The sequence below is a fragment of the Plectropomus leopardus genome, chromosome 12, assembly GCF_026936395.1.
Source record: "Plectropomus leopardus strain MGB_pleo_1.0 chromosome 12, ASM2693639v1, whole genome shotgun sequence".
In the NCBI taxonomy this organism is placed as follows: domain Eukaryota; kingdom Metazoa; phylum Chordata; class Actinopteri; order Perciformes; family Serranidae; genus Plectropomus; species Plectropomus leopardus.
This window is the reverse complement of record NC_142187.1, coordinates 12,503,291-12,529,135: the sequence shown is the minus strand read 5'-3', so window position 1 is coordinate 12,529,135 and position 25,845 is coordinate 12,503,291. Positions and strand designations below refer to the sequence as shown.

The following is a 25,845-nucleotide window of genomic DNA, read 5'->3' as shown; positions in this document are numbered from 1 at the left end:
TCTGTCTAATCCCGTAAACTTCAAACTTGACTCAAAGTTCACTTTGACTCAGTGTTTAACTGATGAGATTTTGGTGGTCAAAGGTCGAGGTCATTTTCCATCCGCCTCATTCTCATGAATCAATGTCTTAATAGACATGGATGTAAACTGTAGGCGCAACTTGACCTGCATGCAGAGGCATACGACTGTAAGGTGGTTATTCTGGTTTTCAATCTGTGCCTTAAGCTATTCTGTGTAAAATATTTTACTAATGAGCAGTGCTAATAAACTGTAATTGTCAAATAACTTCTTATGCTGTTGATAGTTGTTGACAACTTTTACCATAGACACACAATAGAGTTTATGTTCTTGGGAGGTTTTGAGGGTTGCCTGGTTGCCCAGAGGACTCTGCGTGCACTTCTTCTTGTCTGTCTGGACCGAGGAAATCTGTGTATTCTATGTTATGCAATCAGTTTTTATCTAGTTTCTAGTCTTCTAGACCTTTTCACAGTCAGGTAACAACACTACTTGACATTTTTCTGCACAAACAACGAGTTATAGCAGCAATCCTACAGCATGCCCATCAGATAAAGACTTCGTCTTAACCTGTTGATACCGACTGTTCCTGTCTTCTCCAGGTGGGCAGGGTGTGGCCATCATCCTACAGAGCCCTCATCAGTGCCTTCTCCTGTCTTACACGCCTTGATGACTTTACCTGTGAGTGGATCGGTTCTGGATTCTTCTCCGATGTCTTTAAGGTGGGTGGAAATAATAGATTTTTTTCAGTTTCTTATTTTCTGGGCTTTCTCAGTTTGTCCCTAATGTTCTTGTCTCCCCTTGCTTGACTTGCTCCTTTCTATCCCTTTGTTTTGTTCTTAGATCTAATTTTCTATATTTGTGCAACGGTCAGGATTAATAGTCGTAAAAATAAAAGGAAACCAATTGTGCATGTCCTCCGCAAGTTAATGGCATTTATATGTGATTAAACTGTTAAAGCCACGGTCATTTCCCATTATGATTTGATCTTGTCAAGTTTTATCCACACATTTATAGGTCAAGTTTAACTCCACTGACTTAAAAGACACCACTTGAACACGTAGTTGTTAAACCTGTTACTTTGTTTTCTCCCCCTCCGGGCATGTGAATGGGAGTCACACAAGCGTTTGTCATTATTTGTTTGGTTGATTAGGTTAAGTGAAACAAGCATCAGCAGATAAATCCAATTTTGTGTATTTCCTCTTTGATATATTAACAAGGCTATGACTGTGTGAAATTTTGGCATGGCTCAGTTTGGCTCAGATAAGCAGTGTGAAAGGACGGCTCAGCTAGGAAAGGAGCTGAGTTGCACTTGTGTGTAATAAACAATTGTGGCCTTGATATAATGATAGCATTTGACTTGTTGCGACTTCTGGATCACAACACACATGTTTTAGGTGTTTATTCAAGAGCTTCTGTGTGCATGTGCATGAGTATTTTTGTGTGCACACCACTGTGTACATGCAATACTGACCTCTTGTTATGTAAAGGGTTAACACAGAGAATAAAGTTGACAAATATGGGGGAAGGGTTGTACTCTCTTATACATGACGGAAAATATTCTGATTAACTAAAAATAATGACCTATAGAAGGTTTGAATGACATTAAATAAGGCTCAGTTTCAGTCAACATTTTGTTTTGTTGTATCCCGTCAGATTTAATTTACAAGGGTTTCTATATTTTTCTTGTCACTCTGTTTATTTGAATTTCAATATGATGTCAGCATACAACGATAAACCCATACTGTTCATCTAGTAGCTCTCTATCGGATTGGTGAACTGGTTTGAAATTCAGTTTCCGTTGTGTCACTCGGTCAGGCTGTAACTCAGGGTTAGGCTGATTGATTATACTGTTGATGGTGTCCAACAGCTATTGGTAATGTTTGAGTGCTGTGCATAGGGTTAGAAATAGCTGCTCTTAAATACCTGTATCTAAGAAAATCATGGCATGTTTGAATTGATTTTTATCAGCTGTATTAATCCTTTATTAAGTCACTTGTCTATTGTAACCTACTCTTGCGCTCTGCGTATGTCAACTGTCAAAAACACCCCATTATGGGCTGTCTAAATACTGGAGCTTATTCATAAAGTGCAGTCCTGCAAGTGAGTGAACTACAGAGCAGCACAAATAAACAACAGCCAGCAGTTTCAATTAATAATATCCACATTTACAGCATGTATCAGTAAGTGAAACTCTTTTGATTAAACAGCAGCCACTTTGCTAATGTGTTGCTGTTTAAAACTGCATATCATATATTTTATATTGTCCTGTTGGTGCTGTCCACAACTTTCAGCTACATTTTGACTTTCCTCTTTCCAAAGATATGTATAATATATAAACAATACAAGACCACTAGTCTATACCTTCACAAACATGGACACATTAAATGCAAAACACTTTAATGGACTAAACAAAACAATAAAGCAAACCATATATTGTCAAGAGAGAAAATAGGGATGGGAATCGAGAACTGGTTCCTGTTGAGAACCATTTCATATTGTTTAATCTATCAGAATCGTATGACTCTGGGCCTATCAGTTGTTTTTCTGACAGTTGCACATTGCTAAACTATGATGTCAAACTCACGCGTCTACGCTGCTGGAAACTTGCAGCAAGAAGAAATGCTCCAAATCATGGCAAATCACAACAGTGCTGCTGTACTGTAGGCTGTACCGTACTGTACTGTACTGTACTGTACTGTACTGTACTGTACTGTACTCTACTGTGCTGTAACTTACATCTCATTTCATCTAAACTGTGTTTAGGCTCAGAGATAGTAACACAGTTGAGTTAATGTTGAAAACCTGTGTTGGCCTACTTTTTCCAAACACAAAACTGACTGGGACTCAATGAAAAAAACTGGCCAATGAGCAGAATCGATAATGGCATTTGTATTAATAAAATCCTACTTATTCCCATCCTTCAGAGGGAAGTTGCCATGCAGGTTGTCTTGGCCTGTTAAAAGCTGTGTGTGAATTATAAAGCTCTGTTGTTCAAAACAATAGGCTAATAGTTGGATCACAAGTGAGCAAAATTGTAATATAAGCTCTGTTTTTTCTTAATCTAATTAATCACTTAGTGCATATTTTGACTACCTAAGCCAAATTAGACTGTAATAAATGTTTGGTGAATGATTTAAGCTTCCAACACACATAATCAAGCTAAACAACACTTTTTTTCCATGCACTGTGCTTCCTGTGTGCAATTTGTTATAAGTACCTTAGCTGCTAGTTGAGTAATGGAAATATCTGTTAATACTTTTTTTCTGTGAGAGAGAGAGGAATGCATAGGTAAACAGAGAGAGAAGAGGAAATGGAGCAGAATGATGAAAAGCTTAAAGTCAAGGAGGATGACAGAATGAGACGCGGACAAAAAGGCGGTGAAATTAATGGTGACAGAGGTTGAGGCAAAGAGGAGGAGGAACCGGAGGGAAAAAAGCTTCTGATGTCTGAGAGCTGGGGTGGCAAGACTGTTGATAGGGTTGAAAAATGGGGGTCGAAGGGAAGTTTTAGGAGTACACTTCAGCAAAAGAAGGGGATTTAGAGGTTTTCTAGAGCTTTGCTTCAAGGGAGGAGGAAAGGGGGTTTGGAGGACAGTGGGGGTATGTTTCCCAGAAATGTGCAGTGGTGAAAAGAAGAGATATTAGAGAAGTGCAGTGCCCTAGAGCAGAAAGGCAGAAGATGAGAGAAGAAAGAGAGGAACTTGGGGTTGACTACTGGGAAAGATGAGGATTGAGGTCGACAGTTTGTTGGAGGCCACAGCGAGGAGGAGAAAGAGGGGGATCGGGAGTATATGCAGATGGGGGGATGTGAAGAGTGAGGAATGGGGGGTCGGAGGAGGATAGACGGATGTGGGGGAGGAGGCCTGCAGAGGAGTGGCCATCTGTTGTTTCTGCTGTCCTGCGGTGGAGACTGTCGGCTCTTATGGCCAGGCCTCTTCCTTTGAACTTGAACAGAGCGATTTTTGTGTCTGTATGTATGAGACACACAGAGTGGAGCAGACACAGAGAACCCCCGTAATCTGAATCAGAGTCCACGATCTGTTATGACTTTTCTCCTATGGATAATGTTGTTAACTTAACACTTTACAGAGATGTCTCCAAATACCAACATTGCAGTATAGCTGTAGATTTGTCCATTGGCTTTTTCTGTTAATGCTTCAGTACAACAAGATACTGTCCATCCATTGTGTCACCAGTGCACCGTGGCTGTGATGATGGAAGACAGCCTTTGTTAGAAGATGATATGAAGCCAACCTCTGTTACAGAGGACTTGAAGTCGCTCTGGCACTGGTGGAATGTAACTAAACACATTTTTTCAAGCACTTAAGTACAAATTCAAGGTATTATCCTTGAGTATTTTGTTTTTGTGCAACTTTGTATTTCTACTCCACAACATCTCGAGGCAAATGTTGTACTTTTTACTCCATTCCACTTTTCAGATCACAGTTTTTCACACCTTTCCCGTCTGGTGCAAACCAAAACCAAACAAGGAGATTTTGAATTTCTGATTAACTGAATTGTTGTCATTAAAACACCATATATTAGAGTAAAACTGACTCGGGCTATTTTAATGACTACGTTAACTTTTTGGTACATTGTGCTGATAATACTTACATACTTTTACAAAAAAGGATACTTTGCTGATGGGTTGTATGTGCAATTGAACTGTGGTAAACTTCTTTCCATCTTACCTTACTTTTGCTGGCTCTAACATTGTTGCTCGAGCTGCAGATTGTATTTCCGCATTTTTGTATACCCACCACCATCAACACAAATAGAAGTGTCGATGTCCGATGTGTCTTTTTTAAACTCAAAGACCAAACTCAGATCAAACTGTTAAACTAAGCCGCACTGATCATATATAAAACAATATTCTGTTAATGCACTGCTGATTTCTCAACTAAAATATATCCAGAAACGCCAAACAAACACCAACGGGAGCATTTATTGGTCTGGTGCAGGGCACTGCATTGTGGTAGTTGTATGTTTTCTACCTTTTGAGCAAAGTGCATGCCACAGTAGTTTTTCTTTCTGTTTTCTCTGCTTTGCTAGCACCAATTACAGAAGTATTTGTGTCTCTCTTCAGCATAGAGGGTCCAGTTTTATGAAAAGCCTTTATGAAAAGAATCTTTACAGCAGTGAAATACTTATTTAAGTAAGGTTTTGAATGCAGGGCTTTCACTTGTAATGTAACCAGTGTGGTATTTGTACTTTTACTTCAGTTAAGTATCTGATTACTTCTGTCATCGCTGCTCTGTTTATATATTTCTATAGATACACGTTTTTAGGATTTTCATCGCGTGAATTCTGTTGAGTTAGCTGCTTGCAATGATCATCAACTTAGGCAAATGTGGCCTATCCAAAAAATGCTCCATTGTTTTTGTTAAGGGAAACATATTTAATCATGTCCAATCACATATTAACATTTAGTTACAACAATTAAGAACATCATAAGTGCACATTAGCTGCATTGACATGTTCGATTTTGTACATCGTATCTGGTGAGGTTTAAATAGCTACAGTGTGATGTATAATGTCAAAAGTGCAGGAACATAGTTGTGATCATAGCTGTCATAGTAGTGTGACAGTAAGCAGCTCTGTTTGCATGTATGTATCGGGATATCCTCTGCACTAAGGTCCTGGTCTTGAGCTCTTGATAATGTTCAAATAGGATCATTTTTATAAGTCTTTTCAAACTACTGTATTAAAGCCTGCATCATGGTATAATTATGTTTCTTCTGACAGGAAGTGAGTTAGCAAGAGTCTGCAGCAGCTCAGCCATTTGGTGAGCTGCCTTCTGTGGTTTGCAGGTTGATATTTCCTATTTGCAAGCACATCAGTGTATTCAGAAGAAACTAAATTCTCGGTAATTAGTGCACTGCATTGCGGTGCCTCTGAAACCTGCGGTGTAAAGACCTCAGGTCATTTTATAATTTTAAGACTGTAAAGTGATACAGTCAATGAATAGACATGCACTATGCAGCTCCCTGTCTTTACTAGCAACAAACATTTATAGCAAAAGAAAAACTCAACTAACTCGTCTTTGCTTCATTAGAGAGATTGAGTGTTTTAGTGCTCTTTAGAGGCTTTGCACCCTGTTAAATAGACTCTTATTTGGGAAGCAATTGTCAAGTGTTTTCCCCATGTTAAAATCTGTGAATTACAAATTCACTCTTGAACATATAACACTGCTTGTCTTAGCCAAGAAGGGTGTAAATAACATGTTAGGACATGTTTTTAAAAAAATTGCCATACCTGCAATAACCACTATCATTAAGATGCATTAGTTTGTTTTTAAATTGTTCCCCATGTTTTCAGTTTTGTTTTGTTTTGAAAATAATCAGCAACATACAACTTTCTGTTCATAGAAATGGTCGATACCCGAAATTGACTATAATCAGGCAATCTTTACATCTAACATTTGATTTTTGTGTGATTATACAATGACAATTATAATTCAGTGACATTGAAGAAACAGTTTGCGTACCAAAACAATTTACCTCTCTTGTCTTAGCCATGTGTGCACTGTTTTAAACTACATTTGCAGGGGCTTCTTTCTTGTCTTCATGTTGTGACTTGTCTACAGCGTTTGCTTGCGCTCCACCCAAGGCATGCTGGGATAGGCTCCAGCCACCCATGAATGGATGGATGGATAGATGGTGATGCTACAGCTATCTAACAATTGGATGGAAACTAAAATCCCAATGCATGATAATACAAAATTGATTGTGCAGCTCTGGACTGACACATCTACTTTGACATGGCTGGTCAGCAGCGACTGACCTCATTTCAGTTCTTGTTTATGAGCTTCCTTTTCTGCTTCCTCTGTTTTTTTTGCTTCACGAGCCAGATATTTGTTTTACAAGTATTCATCACAGAAGAGCAATGTTTGAAGCTGTTTGAGGCCTACCCACAGTGACCTAAGCTGAAATGATTGTGTTGATTTAAAGCATAAAACAATTCCATTTTTATAGCCACCACAATTGCTAGTTGTTGTGATTTTGCCCTTGTTTAGTTTCACTTGCATTGCATTTGCAACATGTTGAAATGTGGCATTATTTGACTCTTTTACAGGTGTGCCATCGAGCTTCAGATCAAGTTATGGCTCTGAAGATGAACAAACTCAGCAGCAACAGAGCGAACATGTTGAGAGAGGTCCAGTTAATGAACAGGCTTTGCCATGCACACATACTCAGGTTGGTAACTGAATAACTAAATATTTAAACATTTTTACATTTTTAGCTAGATTTTGAAAATGTGGTAATTTTTTCAATTTTTTTAACTGAGCTGGTTCTATGTGAGAGAACCACCTGCAACCAACTTAAGCATCATATTAATGTAGCTTATAAAACAAAGCAAGCAAAATAATGTGATCCCCACCCCCCACCCCCTCTTTGTTGTTATACTTGATTATTGCATTATCACATACTATCAGTAAAACGAGATAGTGTAAGAAAGTGGTTAGTGGTAGTGATTTCCTCTAAGCACTTTTACAGGTCTAATCCAAATTGCCTGTTACGTTTCAGATACAACAATAAGATGCCAGTAATAACTTGAAATGAGCTCCTTTTGATGCATTCACTGTAGGATTATTTTAAGGCTTAAGAGTTCAGGTCACTCTGTAACCTCTAATAATTCATAAAGACTAAAAAGTCTTTTTTTTTCTCACACAAATGACGTTACACATTGTATTAGTCATGTCAACACCTGTCTCTTATGGTTTTCAGATATATAAATAATGTTGCTTTCTGCTTCTACCTCTGCCTCTGTTCTCTCGCTTGCTCATGAGTCTGTGGTTGTGACCTGTTTCCTTTGGGGTTGGCTAGAAACTGTGTCAAACACAGAGCCTATTAACAATGGATTTTCTAAACTGCCAGCTCCTGTTAGAGCTGCAGCAGCTGCCTAGAGGCGAAAAGCGAGGAGGACCCTCTCTGTCACAAGGGAACAGGACAAGGCTATGAACAATCAGGTTAATGTTTTTGAGATTTACGGTCAACGATTGGACAGACTAAATGGTCAAAGTATGATACTGTGTGAGCCATGTGCACCTGGCTCTGTGGTCCTGAAGTGGCACTCTATACTACTGTGACTTAAACAGAGTCAGTTTAAGAGGGGCAGCATGATATAAACATAATATTTTTGTGTGCTGACCTTTCACAATACTGTGAAGATGGGACTTCATGCAGTTGTTGACAGCTATTCAGCCTTGACACCCAAAGCAGAGGAAGTCAAAATGGGACAGACAAAATATGCCAAAACCTAAAGCTGTGAAAGACACAACACTGTGTATTTATTCTATTTTTGGGAAGATGTGACTATTATATGAAGTGAACAAAACAAGCCTTTTGATGCAATAACACATACACACATAAAGCAAAGGACCTTTTTAGGTCTTTCTTTGAATCTCTGTCTTAAATTGTCCCTTGTGCTTTTGGTCTGGTGGGAAAAGCTATTTCTCTTACAAGAACTGAGCACATTATTCCTGTTCTTAAGTCATAACACAGGCTACCAGTCATTTACAGAATAGGTTTTAAAGGGTTTCTGTTGGAGTATATGTCAGTTAACAGCCTTGGACCCAAACAGTGATATGTTTCAGAAATAAAAACCCAGTAGGTCTCTTAGATCTTTCGGGAGCAGTCAGCTAACAGTGTACTGAGTCAGAACCAAACGCAGTGAAGCTGTGTTTATCTACAAAACTACCTACAGATGAAACTAACTTCCTGATGATCTTAAAGGCGCCCCATTATCAAATCTAAATGTAAAATTCACTCTTCTCCCGTGGCTTTAATTTGTTATTTTTTCACTGATTTTATGTCCTTCATTGAATTTAGGATGGCTTATTATTTCTTTTTTCTTTTGTTATTGTTTTTTTTTGTTTTAATTTTCTTCTTATGCACTTTTCCCTCTTGTGCAAAGCACTTTGAACTGCCTCGGTATTTAAAAGGTGCTGTACAAATAAATGTGCCTTTCCTTGTGTTTAATGACAGGAAGAGGAAAAGTCTGTTGAGTAAATAAAACTTTATAGCATTGACAATTCAAATGACTACGAAACCCCAGAATAGAATTGTTGTTCACTTTCAGTTAACACTTTCTGTTGAGTTCACATTCTGCCCTGGGCTGCGGGGTGGGAGAGTGTGTGCTTATGAACATGCACATACATGCATAAATCTCTGTGTGTATTTGTGTGTGTGTGTGTGTGTGTGTGTGTGTGTGTGTGTGTGTATACACACATTCAGTATCTTTTTTACAATGCCATCTTTGTTGAGTACGGTGGATTGTGTGTGTGTGTGTGTGTGTGTGTGTGTGCGCGTGTGTGTGTGTGTGTGTGTGTGTGTGTGTGTGTGTGTGTGTGTGTGTGTGTGTGTGTGTGTGTGTGTGTGCGTGTGTGTGTGCGTGTGTGTGTCTGTGTGTTAACAAGCAGACACTGAGGGGGTCATTGTTAGCTAAAACCCAACAAGGACCCACAAAGTTGACCTTTTCATTGCGTTCAGAATTACGAGGCCTTCAACACTGCTTGAGAACAAAGTTGGTTCACATGTGGCTCTGCATACACACATTGTTTCACTTGACAGACTACGTGGTCCTTTCTGGGTTAAGAATATTTTCCAACCTCTTGGGCTTACAGCTAAGGTATACTTTGCAGGAGTTGTCCCTTAGCTGAGATTCACTCTCATTTTGCAACAAGCCTTGTCCACTAGTGTTTCGCCTTGCTGTATTTGCAATTATTTTAGTGATGTATTCTTGACTTCGTAGCTTCCTCTTGGATGTGTAATGATTGTTACCTTTTTAAAAAGTGCAACCTCACCTGCCTATTGTTATTTGCTGAAGGCTATATGCCCAATGACATCCTGAACATTGCAGAATACGAAGAAAAAAGAAAATGCATGCAAAGTATCTATAATTAAACACCCCCACAAACTTCTAGTAGGTCATAGGTGATTATTGAGAGGGATTACTTTTGTATGATAGTCTTTACATTATTTATTTTGCATCGTATGCCTTTAAAAACACATACATAAAATTCATTGTCTTTAAGCTAAAACAAAGCATTTTTTCCTCTAATAAAGTGACATACAGTGTGTCTGATTTTGGAAGAAAACACACATACACACACACACACACACACACACAAGTAAAAGAGCTATGTGATAGATTCTGCCTTTGTTTATTAAGAATGTAGAAATTGGTAGGATCGGTAGAGGAAGAAATGGATGGAATGCAGGTGAAGGAACTGAGCTGTTATTATCCTCCTGTTAACAGACAGTCTCGCAGTGATTACTCGTCTGGTCTTGCCCACTGGAATCTTAATCTTTTCTCAACTGTTCTTCCTGCTTTCTCTGTTTACTCACAGCAGAAAAGGTCATGCAAGTGTTTTGTTTCAATTGTCATTATTTTTATTTATATGAACCTGCAGAGCAAGTGCTTAAACCAAGAGATACTAAAAGCTGTATGTCCAGGGTTTTCTCCCAACTTTTTATTAGATCATGAAACTCAAGACTCAATTTCTAACAAATGTCCTTGTGTTATCTCAAAGATTACATTTTAATGTTTATTAGAATTACATCTTGCATGTCTTTTGTGGTTTTGCAGGTTCAAGGGAGTGTGTGTCCATGAGGGCCAACTCCATGCTCTGACAGAGGTAGGACAACACACCATTTCACATTTAAAGCTTTGGGACAAAAAAATGCAATGTGAGATCAAAGTGTCTGTGCTAATGACGGGTGGTGTACTGCTCTGCCTATGTTCTAGGATAACACTAATATGTTTGTATATGTTCCTACTATTTAAAGGTAAACATCACATCCTCAATGAGTAGAGACAGAAGCACACTAGCCTGTAATTGTGGAAAACAAAAAGAACTGAATGTTCTTTAGTATATAACACTTAGTCTGTGTATTCTTTGTGAGTGTGTGTGTTTGTGTGGGTGTGTGTGTGTGTGAGAGAGAGAGAAACAGAAGGAGTGATAATTTGATACAGGCAACTAATAAAATTCTCCAGAGATGCTTGATGTTAGGACACACCATTAGGGTTACATAGAGCAATATTTTCTAGAGGCACAAAGCCTATATTTAACCTGTGTGTGTGTCTGTGTGTGTGTGTGTGAGAGAGAGAGAGAGAGAGCGATAACGTTGTGTTTGTGATTATCATTAATTAGTCACAGAACTTTCGAAATAAGCAGAGGGCCATGCCTATTTCTCCTTTTTTGGAAGAGAAATGAGAGGTGCAGAGTGTAAACATAACCTGAAACCTAATTAGTATAAGAGTCCTGTTGCAGTGAATACCTCCTTCTACACAGAATTAGTTAGAGTTTTCTAAAAGACAGAGCCAACGTGAAGCAGAGGACATTTTTACCTTTTACTTGGCAGAAGTTTTTAGAGGATATTTGTGCCATCTTTTGTGTGGATGTTCCATTGAGCTTCTACTAGAGTTTTAGCTAATATGTAATAAATACAGCTGTTGAAGACCACAGTAAAACTGAAGATCTTGGAAACAGAAGTTTGCAGATATTATTCAAATCACATTAAGAACCATTAGTTGGGTAACACATGATTTCCGAGACATTGGAAACACGGATAAATGATGAATTCTAAATATGACAGTTTTACTACAATAACAGAGAACTTCTGGTTGAGTTGAAACAAATAGATGAGTCAATTGTAGGTCGATCCACAGAAAAATAATCGGCAAGTATTTCAATTACTGATAACTTGTTTAAGTCATTTTAAAAAATGCGAAACATTTGCTGATTACAGCAACATTTGCATTATATTAAACTAATATATATTTTTTGAGTTTGGACCATTGGTCGGGCACGAAAACAATATGAAGATGTCACTTTGAGCTCTGGAAGAATATGATTGTTTTTTTGGTTTTTTTGCCTCTTTATGGACCAAAAAATTAACTGACAAAAAAAAAATTCAGCAGATGACTTAATAATTGTTAGTTTCAGCTCTAATTTCTTGCTTTCTCTCCCTGCTGGTGATGTACAAATTCTGCTTTATTCAGGGATGGTAATGTCACTGTATTAATTTGATGTCCTTATCCATGGGAAGACAAAATTACATCCTGTGGTCATTTTATTCACACATAAACTGCACAAAACCACACATTGCTGACAGAGGCACACATGTTCATGAACATACATTCAAAAGTTGAACCAGGAGCTCAAAATGCATCTCTGTCTGTGAACATGTTTGTGTTGCAAATACATGTAAATGTGGGCAGATGGTACAAAACACACAATTCATTCCACTCTGAAGAAGGCATACACTGTTAAAGATGCTTCCAGGCGTACACACGTGTATGCGATTACACTGTTGTATTGCACAGTGAATCTGTCTATTGTAGCCTTTTCAAACAAAGACAAGCACCGAATTTCTGCAGTTTCATGAGAGAACACTTGCCTGGGTCCAGATCTTTGAATTTGCCCACTCCACCGAGTTGACTGATTCGTCTGGCATCATGACATGAAAGAGGGGTTTCTCGGTTGACTATCTATCCAGGAAGCATTGTGGGTGGACTAATGGTGTTATCACATAGTTGTCAAGCCATATTCCAGAACCAGTGTGGAGAAATAACGGCAATAGTGGCCACTATAGACAAGATAAAATGTGAAAATCGGTTCATGGATGCATGGATATTAGACTGTAATGAATGAACAAATCTGTTCTGAAAAATAACAAACAAATCTGAACAAATATATTAAGATGACAAATTTACACACACACACACACACACACACACACACACACACACACACACATGCTTCTTCTTATAGTGCAAAGTCAATCCATGCATTGTAAGACACACGTGAATATACAAACACACACACTGTGGTAGGTGTTGTTTTCCTGCTGCGGGGTAAACGGATCCTGTCGTGTCGTGTCAGGACCAAACTGAACACTCTGACCGTGGTAGTAGGCTCATGCTGTTTTGTTACCTGACCCCCACTATGAGGCCTTCCAGAGGAAATGGAGAATTAAGTTACTGCATTGCCCCAAGCTCTTTCAAGAAACTCTCCTTCTCTCATACACAGATACATGCAAATCCACAGAAAACCACAAAATAGCAATGGATAGGCAAAAGAAAACAGTCTGAAAAAGTACTTTTCACATTTGTGACTGATGATAACATTAAGAACAGTCCAAGAATGCACAATAGCAATTCAATGATGGATATCTTCCTTCCACAAGCAGTCAAAAGCAGTTGGGGTGAAGCTGTTCGCTGAGCAGTGTTCGGTCTGATTTTAACTTTATTGGTCGGCTCAGATTCAGTCGTCTCAGACTGTGTTGATAGATAATGCTCAGATGTATTGGCATTCTTGGAGCTCTGTTTGCAAGGTTTCCACGGTCATGGATTGGTCGGTCATATTTCTTTAAACCTGAAAAATATGTCCTGGAAAAGTAAAGTAATTAACAAAAATCATTGAAAGTTTTGGAACAGTCATGAAATTTTGCTGTTTGTGATCAATCTGCTACTGTAATCCTTGGTGGATAACCTTCCATATAATGTTGCATAACAGCAAATTTATTTTTTGCAGCAATGGGCGTAACATAAATCTAATATGTGTGGATGTGTGACGTTTGTTTACAATCACTTGATTTTCTTTCCCGCATTTGGTCTCTTTCTCCATGTTTGCCAGCAAGCTGAATTTACAATCACGGGCTGGAAGGGCAACTAAAAATATATATTTATTATGGGTCGTGGAAAAATCATGGAAAAGTTTTGAAATTTTGTCCAAGAAAATATGTGTGAGAACCCTGTGTCATATGTCACTTCTTTCGATGGTCATTATTATTTGGCAAATTACTGCAGTGATTTTGGTTTTTATTGCTTTTTCTGTTTTGTTTTGTTGAAACATGCTACATAAAACCTATGTAAATGAGACTGAATGTTATAATGTGATGTGATGTTATCAAAAGGGCACAATAAATGAGCAATCATATGATGCATTTTGCGGCAATCTTACCCAAATTCAAGGGTGTGTCGGCACCCACTTTGGGACCCTCTGATCTAAGCACCATTTTTGTCTGTTTTGTGTTTGCTGAATCTCAAGCTAATGCACCTCATAGGAAATGCTCCTGCAATGATAATCTGGGCTAATGGTAATTCATGACCCATGGCAGGATTATACTGCCGTTTGAAGCTGCTCCCAGCAGCAAACAAGGATCCTTTTGTTTGAGTCTTTCCAGGGTTTTTAACCTGAAACACAGATAGTGGTGCAGAGCAATTTCCAAAACAGTGTGTTTCTCATTTCCTTTGCACTCTAGGTTACACACAATCATGTGGAGGCACATATATATCTCAAACATGTGCCATGTCATATAATTACTTTGGTATATCAGTAACTCAACTAATAGGATGAAGCAAATTCCAGGAAAAAATACCATGCCTGAATAAGAGGATTTTTTTGAATGCGACTTTACTCCTATTCAGTTACTTTTAGTTGACACAGCAGGTGTGCTCTTCTGCTAAACCTTTGATTTGCATTTTGGACAATCCACACTTTGCACTTTGCACCATTTTCTCTCAGTGTAAGAATGAAAATGGGTGCTGTCTAAATCTTAAATTAGATGACATAGGAATGAAGTTGGATTAGTCCAAGTTTTAATTGTCTCCAGTGGAGTTTTCCCCAGTTGTATCCTTCTCAGCCAGGCAGACAACAGATGTTGAACTCTGTGGCTACTGAGGAATGTGTTGGACAAATACTGTAATCCTCTGACATCTTGAATTGGAGTGTGTGTGTGTGTGTGTGTGTGTGTGTGTGTGTGTGTGTGTGTGTGTGTGTGTGTGTGTGTGTGTGTGTGTCTGTGTCTGTGTGTCTGTGTCTGTGTCTGTGCGTGTGTGCGTGCGTGCGTGTGTATATCTGAGGAGATTTGATGACATAAGACTGCATGGAGCTCATTGTTTTGGGGTGTGTAAAAGCAATTTCATGACCTTTTTATCATTTCAAGATAATAGCAATACATCATTGAGCCAGCTATGAACTCTAATATGTTGTAGATATTTTGTCATAACATTTGATTCTGATATAAAAGAAAAAAAACAAAGACAAGATTTATTCATTTCTGGCGCAATTTTTTAATGTGTCACAAAATGGTATCCGAGTACAGAGAATTAGTTGAAATGGAATCCTAGGCTCTATCAAAATTGCTTTAGGCCTTAATGTTGCAGGTTGTAGATCCTATGTGAGACAGTAGTTCCTCGCACCTCTGATCTTCATCATGTGACATTATAGTTTATTATAGAGATATTTACTGCAGCAGTAACAAACAGCTAATGTAGGCCACTCGGGCAGTAGATCCAAAAAAATGTACAAACATAAGTTAACATTAGGGCTGGTATGATATCAGATTTTCACTACATGATTATCATGGCCAAAAGACAGTCATGATTATTATATTGTCGCCATATCAATAGTAAGTCTGAATAATAATATTGCTGTTGTCAAATTCATCTTTAAGTTTATTTATTGTTGATTTTGTATCTTTTTTTTGGCAAATGCATTATATTTATACATTTATTAAATAGAATGTAGGGGGTTGAGAGAGAGTCTGTAATCATAACTGAACAAAATCAGACAAAAAGAGAGATAACACTTAATGGATTGGGAAAAAACAACCAGATGGTGTTGGGGGAGGGAGACAAGAACGGAAAGAAATTGATTAAGAGTTGCTGGATTATTAACACTATTATCATATGTGAGTTATTTACATGATATTTACATTTTTTAAATATCATGGTTATCGTCAAAACCGTTATATTGCAGATGACAAACCTACATCGGCCTCTAAACCAACGGTATCACAATGAGCTTACCTTGGCTTGCAAAGCAGGTTTTTCATACAACCTCTAATTCAATGTGAATCTTTTCAGCATCAAGAAAGTTACATGCACATTTATTTTCTATTTTTATACTTTAGATTAAAACCCAAATGTATAAGGATACCTTCTTAAAGATGCCACTGATTGTATCTTTTGTTGTCGCCATTGTCCTTTGGAAGCTAAACCATTGCGGCACTTAAGATTTGAGTGGTCTTGAGAGATGGTGTGACAAGAAATTTGACCCTTTATTCAGCTGAAAAAATCACACACTGCTCAGAAGAAATAATAACATTTGTTGCAGAAAGGCAGCTCATTAAGTTGAAGAACAGTGATATTATTGCCATGGTCAGGTTTTACATTCATGTAAAGTTAGGACAAGGTTATCTAAAAATTTGAATTAATCTGACCTTCAGGAGCCCAGTTCATTCAATCACGTGAAGGAGTAGAGTCCTCCTCCCTTCGCCATGGGCCTCCTATGTCCTAATTCTGCGTCTGACAGTCATACTGATAACCAGACCGCCTCTTTATTCCATTTCAGCTCTATCAAGTTAACCACTGTTGTTCGTGATATGTGACATGAGATTAGTGTGTCTGTGTGTTCGCATGCAACCAGCAAGATCAGACATGTTATTCTGGATCAAAGCTGACAGACAGAGTGAAGGACCCTCGATACTTTTAAATCCACTGAGCTGATTTGTCCTCTTGGCTGCCCACTCTTCAGCGTGATCAGACGGTCCAAATTCACGCACGTTGGAAACTAGCAGTTCTGCCAGCCAGATTTTACTCAGCCAATAGCTTGATACACCAGCTAGCCCCCCAGGCCAGCAGTCTGTAACTCAAACCACCCACCAATCAGTCATCCACTCTGTGAGCCAGCTGGATCGGCAGTTGGTTTGTGTAATGTAGTTAGTCAGTACCTTTATGTACGTAGTTAAAGTGTGTCACCAAGCCAGCTGACCAGTCTGCTGTTTCTGTCACTGGCAACAGAGAGTGTAACGTCGCTATGATTGGAGTAATCACACTGCTTTTTATCACATCTCACACTTTATTCCTGTGAAAAGACATTTAATGCCTCCCCAGCTCACTGATACAATGGCCATATGCAAGCAAACAGAAATATTTTGCTATTCAGAGCACAGCAAGGCATTTAATGGCTGAACAATTAATGTTAATAATCAATTATAGATTGAGAAATGATGTCCTTAAATTTCTTTAATCAGTATGTTTTAAAGCCCATAATAGGGCCATGCATTTGTTGTCATGTTCATTTACATAATAACATACTGTCAGAAATCAAATTTTTTTTAAAAATCATGGATCCATTTGTTGGTCTAAAATGAAACTACATATTATATGTATTCTGTGAAATTCAATACTTTGTTTTTTACTTGTGTGACTGTGTTTTATCAATACTTACCTCCTTTTTTTATTTTGTGTCTCGCTTTGTCCTTTTTCCAGTACATCAATGGTGGAAACCTGGAGCAGCTTCTAGACAGCAACAAACACCTGAGTTGGCCCACAAGGGTGAAACTGGCCTGTGAGATCGCCAGCGGTCTGGCTTACTTGCACTCCAAAGGCATATTCCACCGGGACCTCACCTCCAAGGTTAGCTAGACTGGCTAATTGCTTGTTAAGAGGGGAAACCGTAGCTAAGAATAGAATTTCAAGCAGCGTTCTTGTGGCCCCTGTGCAACATAGTAGCATTTCTTGTAGATGTGTATTAATTAATTTATTTTTTCAGTCTACATTAGATTAAATTTGGTATTTATTTTTGATAAATGGGGGCGTTAACATATGTTTTTTTTTTTCACTGACTCACAAGATGAATAAAACATATGGCAGGGTGAACTTTATAAATTGGGGTTTTTTTGGTGACTTTTCCTGTCATTTTCAGCTACTTTTGCTAATATCAGTGTTCGGTATGGGGATGATAAAGCAGCCCTTTGAACATAAGGTCTTGTGTGTTAGATGTAGAAAGCAAATGTTAAAGATGTTCGGTGTCTCAAGACACTCGTGCTCAGACCTTTTCTTCTAGACCTGTTAACCTCTCTGTAAAGAACACAATGTCACAGTCAGATGTGATAATCTCTAGCAGGCACCTTCTAGTTTTTCTACTTGACCCAGAGCCATGTTGGCATGGAGCTGGCAGGGAACAGGGACAGTATGCACTGTGCTGTTAACTCATATCTATTACCTGTCTGAGCGTATAGTTGTTTGTTCCTCAAATTAAAGTCCATTTGCTTATGACTCATACCTCAGTCATAAAACTCAGTGGACAAAGCAAAATTCTTTCCTCTTCTTGTTCCAAGCACTCTCTACTTCCAACTGTAACTTTATCCTGTATTATACTTGTATGTTTTTATAGATCTACATGTCGATATAACCTTCCATTATCAAGGGCTTATAAGATATAAAATCACAAAGTACAACAAAGGCACACGAATAAGCCAACGCTGCAGAAACATAAAGGGTAAAGTGACAGTGTAAGACATATAGACAAAAAAACAGGTACTTAACACACTGACTATATACCGAACATGAATGTTCATATGTTTATGATATGTATAAATGAATTGTGAGTATGTAAAATATTAACGATCAGGTCAACTCATATCAGTTTATCAAATATCATGTTACACAGGGTTGTGCTAAGGATGTCAGCAGTGCACGTACTGTTTTTTACAGTTCAATTTCAGACCTGCTTGGGTAATATGAATGATGACTACAAAACACTAACAGTAAATTTACAGATAGTTCCTTTTTATGGTAAAGAGGAAGAGTCCAAATTTCATAGCAGTATGTTCTGAAATGTCCTGTTAATTCCCATTTTGTGATGCACAGAGAATAAGAATGAATATAATACTGAAAGCTTAAGTTTAATCAGGAAGTGGAGGTTTGGCTGATATTGTGAGGCAGCAAAACTTTTTTTGTAAAAATCCCTCAGTGTCACAACTTCCTTAAGTGCACGTGATAAATGTTTGATTATGTTTTGTCTGTGTTCACAGAACTGCCTGATAAAAAGTGATGACAATGGCTACACAGCAGTGGTGGGAGACTTTGGCCTGGCAGAAAAGATCCCCACCAATCTGTAAGTTCTCAACTCAATGCTGCTTTAAACGGATATATACCAGGTCCTAAATCTATGTTAGTAATTACAAATGACTTCAGTGAATCGAATAAATAAATTGATCTCTCCAACCTGTAGCTGTTCACTTTTAAGTCATTTTGATGTTTTATCTGCCCTCTACTGACCAAAAACTTTATCAGCAATACCGCTACACATTATAACTTTTTATTAATTACTCACTATTAGGCCTTGTTTTGTTTACAATGTGTAGCTGCACTGCACCTCATTTCACACCAGCAGTTACTCTTCTCATTGACACTTTGGAAACCTGTCAAGCTATAAAGTCACACATCTGGTACAATTTATTTTAAATAGCCATAAAAAGAGAGGATTTCTAAATGTCCATGTCTGTTCTCCACTATGTCTTTATTATTTTCTGATTTTCCTGTTTCAGCTATTTGTAACTCGCTTGAGTGTGTTCCTCCTCGTTATACCAGGCACAGGGTTATTTATTAACACGTGTCTGGCACTGACATTAACAGCATGCTGTATAGTTCACATTCTCTGCTTTAGTGTTTTGATAACAGGAGGATACTATCAGTGCAAGGTTTTTTGTCATTAATGCTGCAGTAGCACAATGAAGGAGGCAGATTGTTCTCTCTTTTCTGAAACATGCTCAGGAGCAGCGTTGAAATGATTTAGGCAAAACATTTTTTCTATGATCTAGTATTATATTTCTTCACCCACAAGGATTTGAGATGCAAAATCTTGTCCAACTTCACCAAATGCAAATCAAAACACAGTGAAATCTACTGAATTTAATGGGTTAAAAAGCAATATTCATCATACAAACTATTTTAATTTTTTTTTGAATAACTGATTGAAAGGTAAGACAGCAGTCATTCTCTCCTTGGTTCAATTTAAAACTGCAACTGTGTGTTACCTAAAGTGTACAAAGCTTACTGTAATTGACACCTCTAAGTGACTTTCTCATTATAATTGACATACATCAACATGTTGTACATTATCTGTGCTGTGTGTGTGTGTGTGTGTGTGTGTGTGTGTGTGTGTGTGTGTGTGTGTGTGTGTGTGTGTGTGTGTTTGTTGTTATGTGTAGTGCTGAAGCAGAGAAACTGTCAGTGGTTGGTTCTCCTTTCTGGATGGCTCCAGAGGTGCTGAGAGATGAACCCTACGACGAGAAGGTAAAGTTGCTAAATTTGACCACTTACCTCAAGTAACAAGTTTAGTTTAGTTTCTTTTATAGGGACCTCACAGTAGCATTAAAACTTTACATTATGCACCAGGAACAGATGCACTGTGTTTAGTGTTTGCAGCAAAAAGCCAGTTTGCAACACCTGTCCACAGGAGCAGTCATGCTATGAGCTTAGGCAGCGTGGAAAATAAACTCAGATGTCACATTAAGTTAAGTTTTGATTAAACTTAAACACCTGTGGGAAAGTTGATCATAATAGCAGCAAAAAATAAGATTTATATCAAAGTAAAACACTAATGATACACATTAAAGGAATGGATTGAAATGAAGATGTAGATTACCCAGCAGTAATTCAGTTTGCCAGTTTTGAACAAACTAAATCTCTTGTGTTTGCCTGTCTTTTCTCTTGTCAGGCCGATGTATTCTCTTATGGTATAATCCTGTGTGAGATCATTGCGAGGGTCCAGGCTGACCCCGACTTTCTTCCCCGCACAGAGGTGACTGTTTATATACTTCTCAACTCTTTTTTATCCTATACCCTTGTGTCACTTTGTCTGCCTGTTTGCTTTGTACACAGATTAATCTGTTGGTGTCCCATAATTGAAACCCTGTTTTTACTGTGTAACATTCACATAACTCATACAGGCTTTAGAGTGAGTGCTAAAGTCTGTTTTTCATTTAGGATGGAGGTGTTCCTTTAATTGTTCGTATCCCACCCTGGAAAAACTATAATGGAACTGTAATCATTGGCCAATATTATTCACCAATTGCTGCTCATGACATGCGTAATAAAATGGCATTTGTGAAAATGCCATTCATTAGATAGGAGTTAGGTTTTCACATTTAAAAAGTACTACTCAGTGAATTTTTACTCACAGCGATTTAATAACTAAATTAAAGGGATCCCTGTCAAAAATATTTACGTGTTTATTTTTTATTGATATCAGTTATGTAGTTGTAAGTCAATCTTCTGATTAAATGGATTTCACTGCTCCCCTAATGTGAAATACATGCTTTAATTTAAGCTTTAATCTTTCTGCTTTAATATGCAAAGAAGGGACATACTAATCAATATATTTATGTTAACTAAATTCGAAACTAAACTAAATTGAAAAAACACAGTGGAATCCAGCTTTGTGACCCAAAACAATTGCAGCTACTACTTGTTTTATTTTTTATTTTGTATTTTACTTTAATAAAAAAATATTGGAAAAATATGTTACCTTCAGACTACATTTTTGTATCACACAGCCTGTTTTATTTAAAATTTCAGTGAACCAATAGAGCTCAAAATGCAAACTTTAGCAGTCAGCAGGACAGTGTCGAAGGGATTAGTGTGACATGGGGCTGGTTTAGGCAGAAGCGATTGAGCTCTGTCTTTCTCTGTCTTCACCCCATTTTAAGACAGGTAAATATGAACTTCCTGTTTAACTTTAATCCAAAATCTCTCTGTCTTCTCTCCCTCCTGAACAGAACTTTGGTCTGGACTATCACACGTTCCAGCACATGGTCGGAGACTGTCCGCCTGACTTCCTCCAGCTGGCTTTCAACTGCTGCAATGTGAGTCCAACACACTCATGCCCAATCGGTTTGTCTTTGTCTCTGTCATTTAAGACATTAACAAGCCATGTGCCTGCTAAAGTTAGTGCCAGGTGGTCATATTTGGTCATATGTAAAGGAATACTTCACCTTTCAAATGATCGTTTATACAACCATTTCGTCATGTTATGTTGAACTAGTGAAGAAAACTGTGTGTCTTTAATGAATTGATGTAGAAGGGGGCCACGTTTACCAGCGAAACTATTTTAAAACATCTGTTTACAAACTCTCACACAACTCGTGCAGTATAATCCAAGCCTCATTTATCCAGTCTTTTGTTGAGTGCTTCCCAAACAGACAGCCCTTTCTGATGGGGAACTGAACTAAAAATCCAACTTATCTGTGCCAGACTCCGTTGACAAAAACAGTATTTTTGCCTCGCTGAATGGTAAATGGACTGCACCTGTATAGCGCTTCTCTTGTCTGCTGACCACTCAAAGCGCATGTCACATTCACACACACACTCACACACTGGTGGCTGAGGCTACCTCACAGGGTGCCACCTGCTACCCAGTAACCACCCACAAGTGCTTATACAACGATCAATTTTGGGTTCAGCTTCTTGCCCAAGGATACTTCTAACATGTTGACTGAAGGAGCCACGGATCAAACCACTGAGCTTCCGGCCTGCTCTACTCTGAGCTACAGCCGCCCTCACACGTTGAACATGGGAGCTGCCGGTCTACCACCGTCTGGATTAGCAATTTTGTGTTTGTGTTGTTGTTTGACTTTCGTGTTTAAAGGATTAGTTTGGATTCAACAAAGTACCCATTTTTTTGATTCTTCATTTACGGGAGGCATGTGAATTCCAGGAACTCTGTGTAACACAGGGTGAGTTATTGATACGCAAATGGTAATTTGTGTGAAGTATTCCCTCAACAATAACGTATTTATGCTCAACTTTTCTGTGTTGAGAGAAAGACACTTACCAAGTGGCTCATCTTGGTTGTTTCTTGGGATTTCCATGGTTTAATTTTTAATTTCTTAATTAACTATTTTTCCCCTTGTTCAGAAACAGAGCGGCAATCGGATTATCTGAATAATCGGATTTAGATCACTGTCCGGGGGTCTTCTGTTCACTAAAAGCTGGATCAGTTACTTCACAGCTTCTCTCGATATTTATTGAATGATTTGCTGTTAAATTGAGTAACTTTTGAGATGAGGAGCAACATGATGTACATTGAACCAAAGCAAATATCCCTATTTTTCATGAGTTTAATTTTTCTCACATCACAGCATAATCACTGGACTGGAATTGTGATTTTTTTTTTCTGACTTAAGAACAAACCTCAGAGGATGAGGGCATTGAAGATTTTGGGCACCCTGCCGACTGATCCTATATTGGCTCCCTTCCTTCCCTTCTCATCCATGTCTGTTGTCTGGCTTTTATCATCCTTTTCTCCCTTATCCTCCATGGAAGTCTTCTTCCAGCACTGTAGTGTCATTTCATTTTCTCAATAGTCACTTTTACAGTTTCTTTCTAGCATTTTATTTCAACTCTCTTGAACTTCCGTTTCAGCTGTATGTCATTATCTTGTAGCCACATTTTTGTCTCCCATCTTGTTTTTCCATCTGTTTTTTCTCTCCAAACAACAGTCTGCCTCATATAATTTTTCCCTCTTCCACTCTGTCTGTCTACCTCTCCTCATTCCATTCAATTTTTGCTTCCCCTGTTCTTCATCTTCAACTTCAGTCCTTAATTTATTTTTCTAATTATCTTAACTTAAGATATTTTCAATAAAGATGCATGATGTACCATCTTTAACATGAGCATATCACAGTTCAAAGAAACAATACCCAGATATTATTGCCATAGATCTGGAAATGTAAGCTTGCATTGCATCCCCCAAAAGAGGACCTTTTCTTCTTCATCCATGCATGATATGATGGTATAAACCAGGTGATGACAATGCCGTTTCTAACACGGTATAATGATTTGGGGTAGGTGATGTAGCATATAAAAGAAAAAATGTGAAGTATAGTATGATCATTTTAAACCATTTCTTAACTTAATTTACAGAACAAATACTATATCATGATAAATGTTGTCAGCGTGATATAAAATTACATATGCCATGCCATATCATCCACCAGTTTTATATATCTACAGGCTTCTCTTTTGTACCACTCTTTGTTGAGAAATGTTGTGTGTCAATGTAAAGTGGCAATAAAAGCCATAAAACAACCTCCCTTTGAGCCATAACACAATATAATAGACTTCCTGGATGATCAACTTGTCAAAATGTTTTAAGAGGCATCAGCTATAGTCTTGTTTGTTTATGTAAAGTATTATAATGCTGTATAATCAACAGTAATATTTTCTTAATGTTTAACTGTTAGATGTAGCGCTTTTGTAAATGGGAAGTAATCTTGTTGATGCACATTTTCCTTTTCATGCATTATCTGATGAGCGCAGTCGATTCCTGCTTCTGCGCCATGTCACAGTACATACATATAAATCTCACCCTTTTCCACCTCTCTATTGTTTCTCACTTCCAGATGGACCCTAAACTCCGTCCGTCCTTCCCAGACATCGTCAGGCACCTCGAGGAGATTCTTGCGCGCCTTAAAGTTGAGGAAATGGAGCAGGAGTGTGTCCCACTTAGTGGGGACAACGACAAGAAGACAACACCCAAAGGTGAGTTTGTCATTTCAGCTTTAGCTTAACAGTCAATTAAAGTCACCTTATTTTGTTTACAAGAGGTTGTTTGCTGATTCTTGTGAAGGAAGGTGGTAGGAAGAGAAAATAACCTATTTTGTATCCCTCTCCCGGCCTCCCAGGCCCCCCGGCTCTGCTTGTGCTCTTATTTAGACAGACTGCTGCCAGCCGCTCAGCTGGTCAATATTTCACTTGTTATCCTGTTGGATAACTGTGCCTGACAGAAACTTCTCTCCTAACACCAGTCCCTCTTGCAGAGTATGCTGTCGATTCCATGTTTGTTCAGCCCTTTACAAGGATACTGTTTACACTGTCCTCACCCAAACATACAGCCCGATTTGTTAAAGCCAGATTTAAACATTACTTCCTTTGAGTCGGATTATCAGCTTGTCAGGAGAGTCGTATTCCTATTTCCACTATTACACTTGTATCCCCTGTTATTTGCACCCCAGTATGATATTCAAGTAGCATATTTGCAAAGTCAAACATATTCTTCCATTAATCCATATCACTCCAAAGAACTGTAGCACAGAGTCTTTGGCTGCTGATAATATAAACTTCACCATGACTTAAGAGGAAAACTGGTCTGAGATTTTTAGATGCCTATTTTGAGATACTTGATCTATGCAGGCCCAGGTTTCACTTCTAATTTGGTCCAGTGTACCGCCGCCTGCATGTCTGACCATCATGGAGTCAGCAGGCAGTAATGTTTTTGTTTAGACAGGCCAAACAGCTTCTCTTCCTCAGTGCTACAGTGTGTGAGGAAGGAGAGCACAAACATGATGTTACAGGATGAAGGAGTGATTTATAGTAGTGACACAAATGTGGTTTCTTACATCTGGTATTGTGTTTAAAATGTAGATCAATGTAGACACAATTGATGAAACACAGCCAGGGTCCGTTGGCATAAGAAATAACTGTTATGTAGCCTTTATTGTGCGGAAAACATGGCCTGGATCTGACAGTTCTCACTCCGTGTCTGCTGTTGATTATCAGAGTACGTAAGAGCTCCCTCTCTCTGTGTTTACCGATAACATCAGCATTTCCTCAAAACCAGGATCACCCTCATAGTAGAAATTGTGTAACAACTTTTTAGCCAAATGTTTTTTTAGCTTTTTTGGTCCTTATGAGTCATGAGTAATATTTTCATTTATTTCCTGGCATGAATGGTTACATGATCTTTTAGAAGTGCAATGGTACTTTGAGATTTGAAATAAAACAAGATGTTTTCTTGGTTACCTCAGTTGTCTGTAAGTATCATCTTAGCAAACTGATTTTCATCCAAGGAAATACTATTTTAGTGCTTACATGCACAATCTCTTTCTTAACAATATAATCAATAACTGCAAAAAGAAGACTTATTATTATTGTAGACTTTTTTGATCCCTATTTTTGTCATCCTTTAATTCTTTCTTTCGTTCAACATTTTTTTCCTGCTGCAGCACTTTAAAGTTTATAAGAATAT

General features: G+C 38.2%; 1 protein-coding gene across 1 annotated transcript in view; it reads left to right on the top strand.

Moving 5' to 3' along the window:
- The window catches only part of LOC121950939 (dual specificity testis-specific protein kinase 2-like), a 35,899-nt gene that overhangs the window by 5,312 nt on the left and 4,742 nt on the right, over positions 1-25,845 (top strand). Inside the window, exons 3-11 of the mRNA XM_042497076.2 lie at positions 618-737; positions 7,092-7,213; positions 10,608-10,656; positions 17,301-17,447; positions 18,848-18,930; positions 20,027-20,111; positions 20,536-20,619; positions 21,596-21,682; positions 24,221-24,359. Coding sequence (XP_042353010.2) covers positions 618-737; positions 7,092-7,213; positions 10,608-10,656; positions 17,301-17,447; positions 18,848-18,930; positions 20,027-20,111; positions 20,536-20,619; positions 21,596-21,682; positions 24,221-24,359 — 916 coding nt within the window. The remainder of the gene's footprint in view (positions 1-617; positions 738-7,091; positions 7,214-10,607; positions 10,657-17,300; positions 17,448-18,847; positions 18,931-20,026; positions 20,112-20,535; positions 20,620-21,595; positions 21,683-24,220; positions 24,360-25,845) is intronic.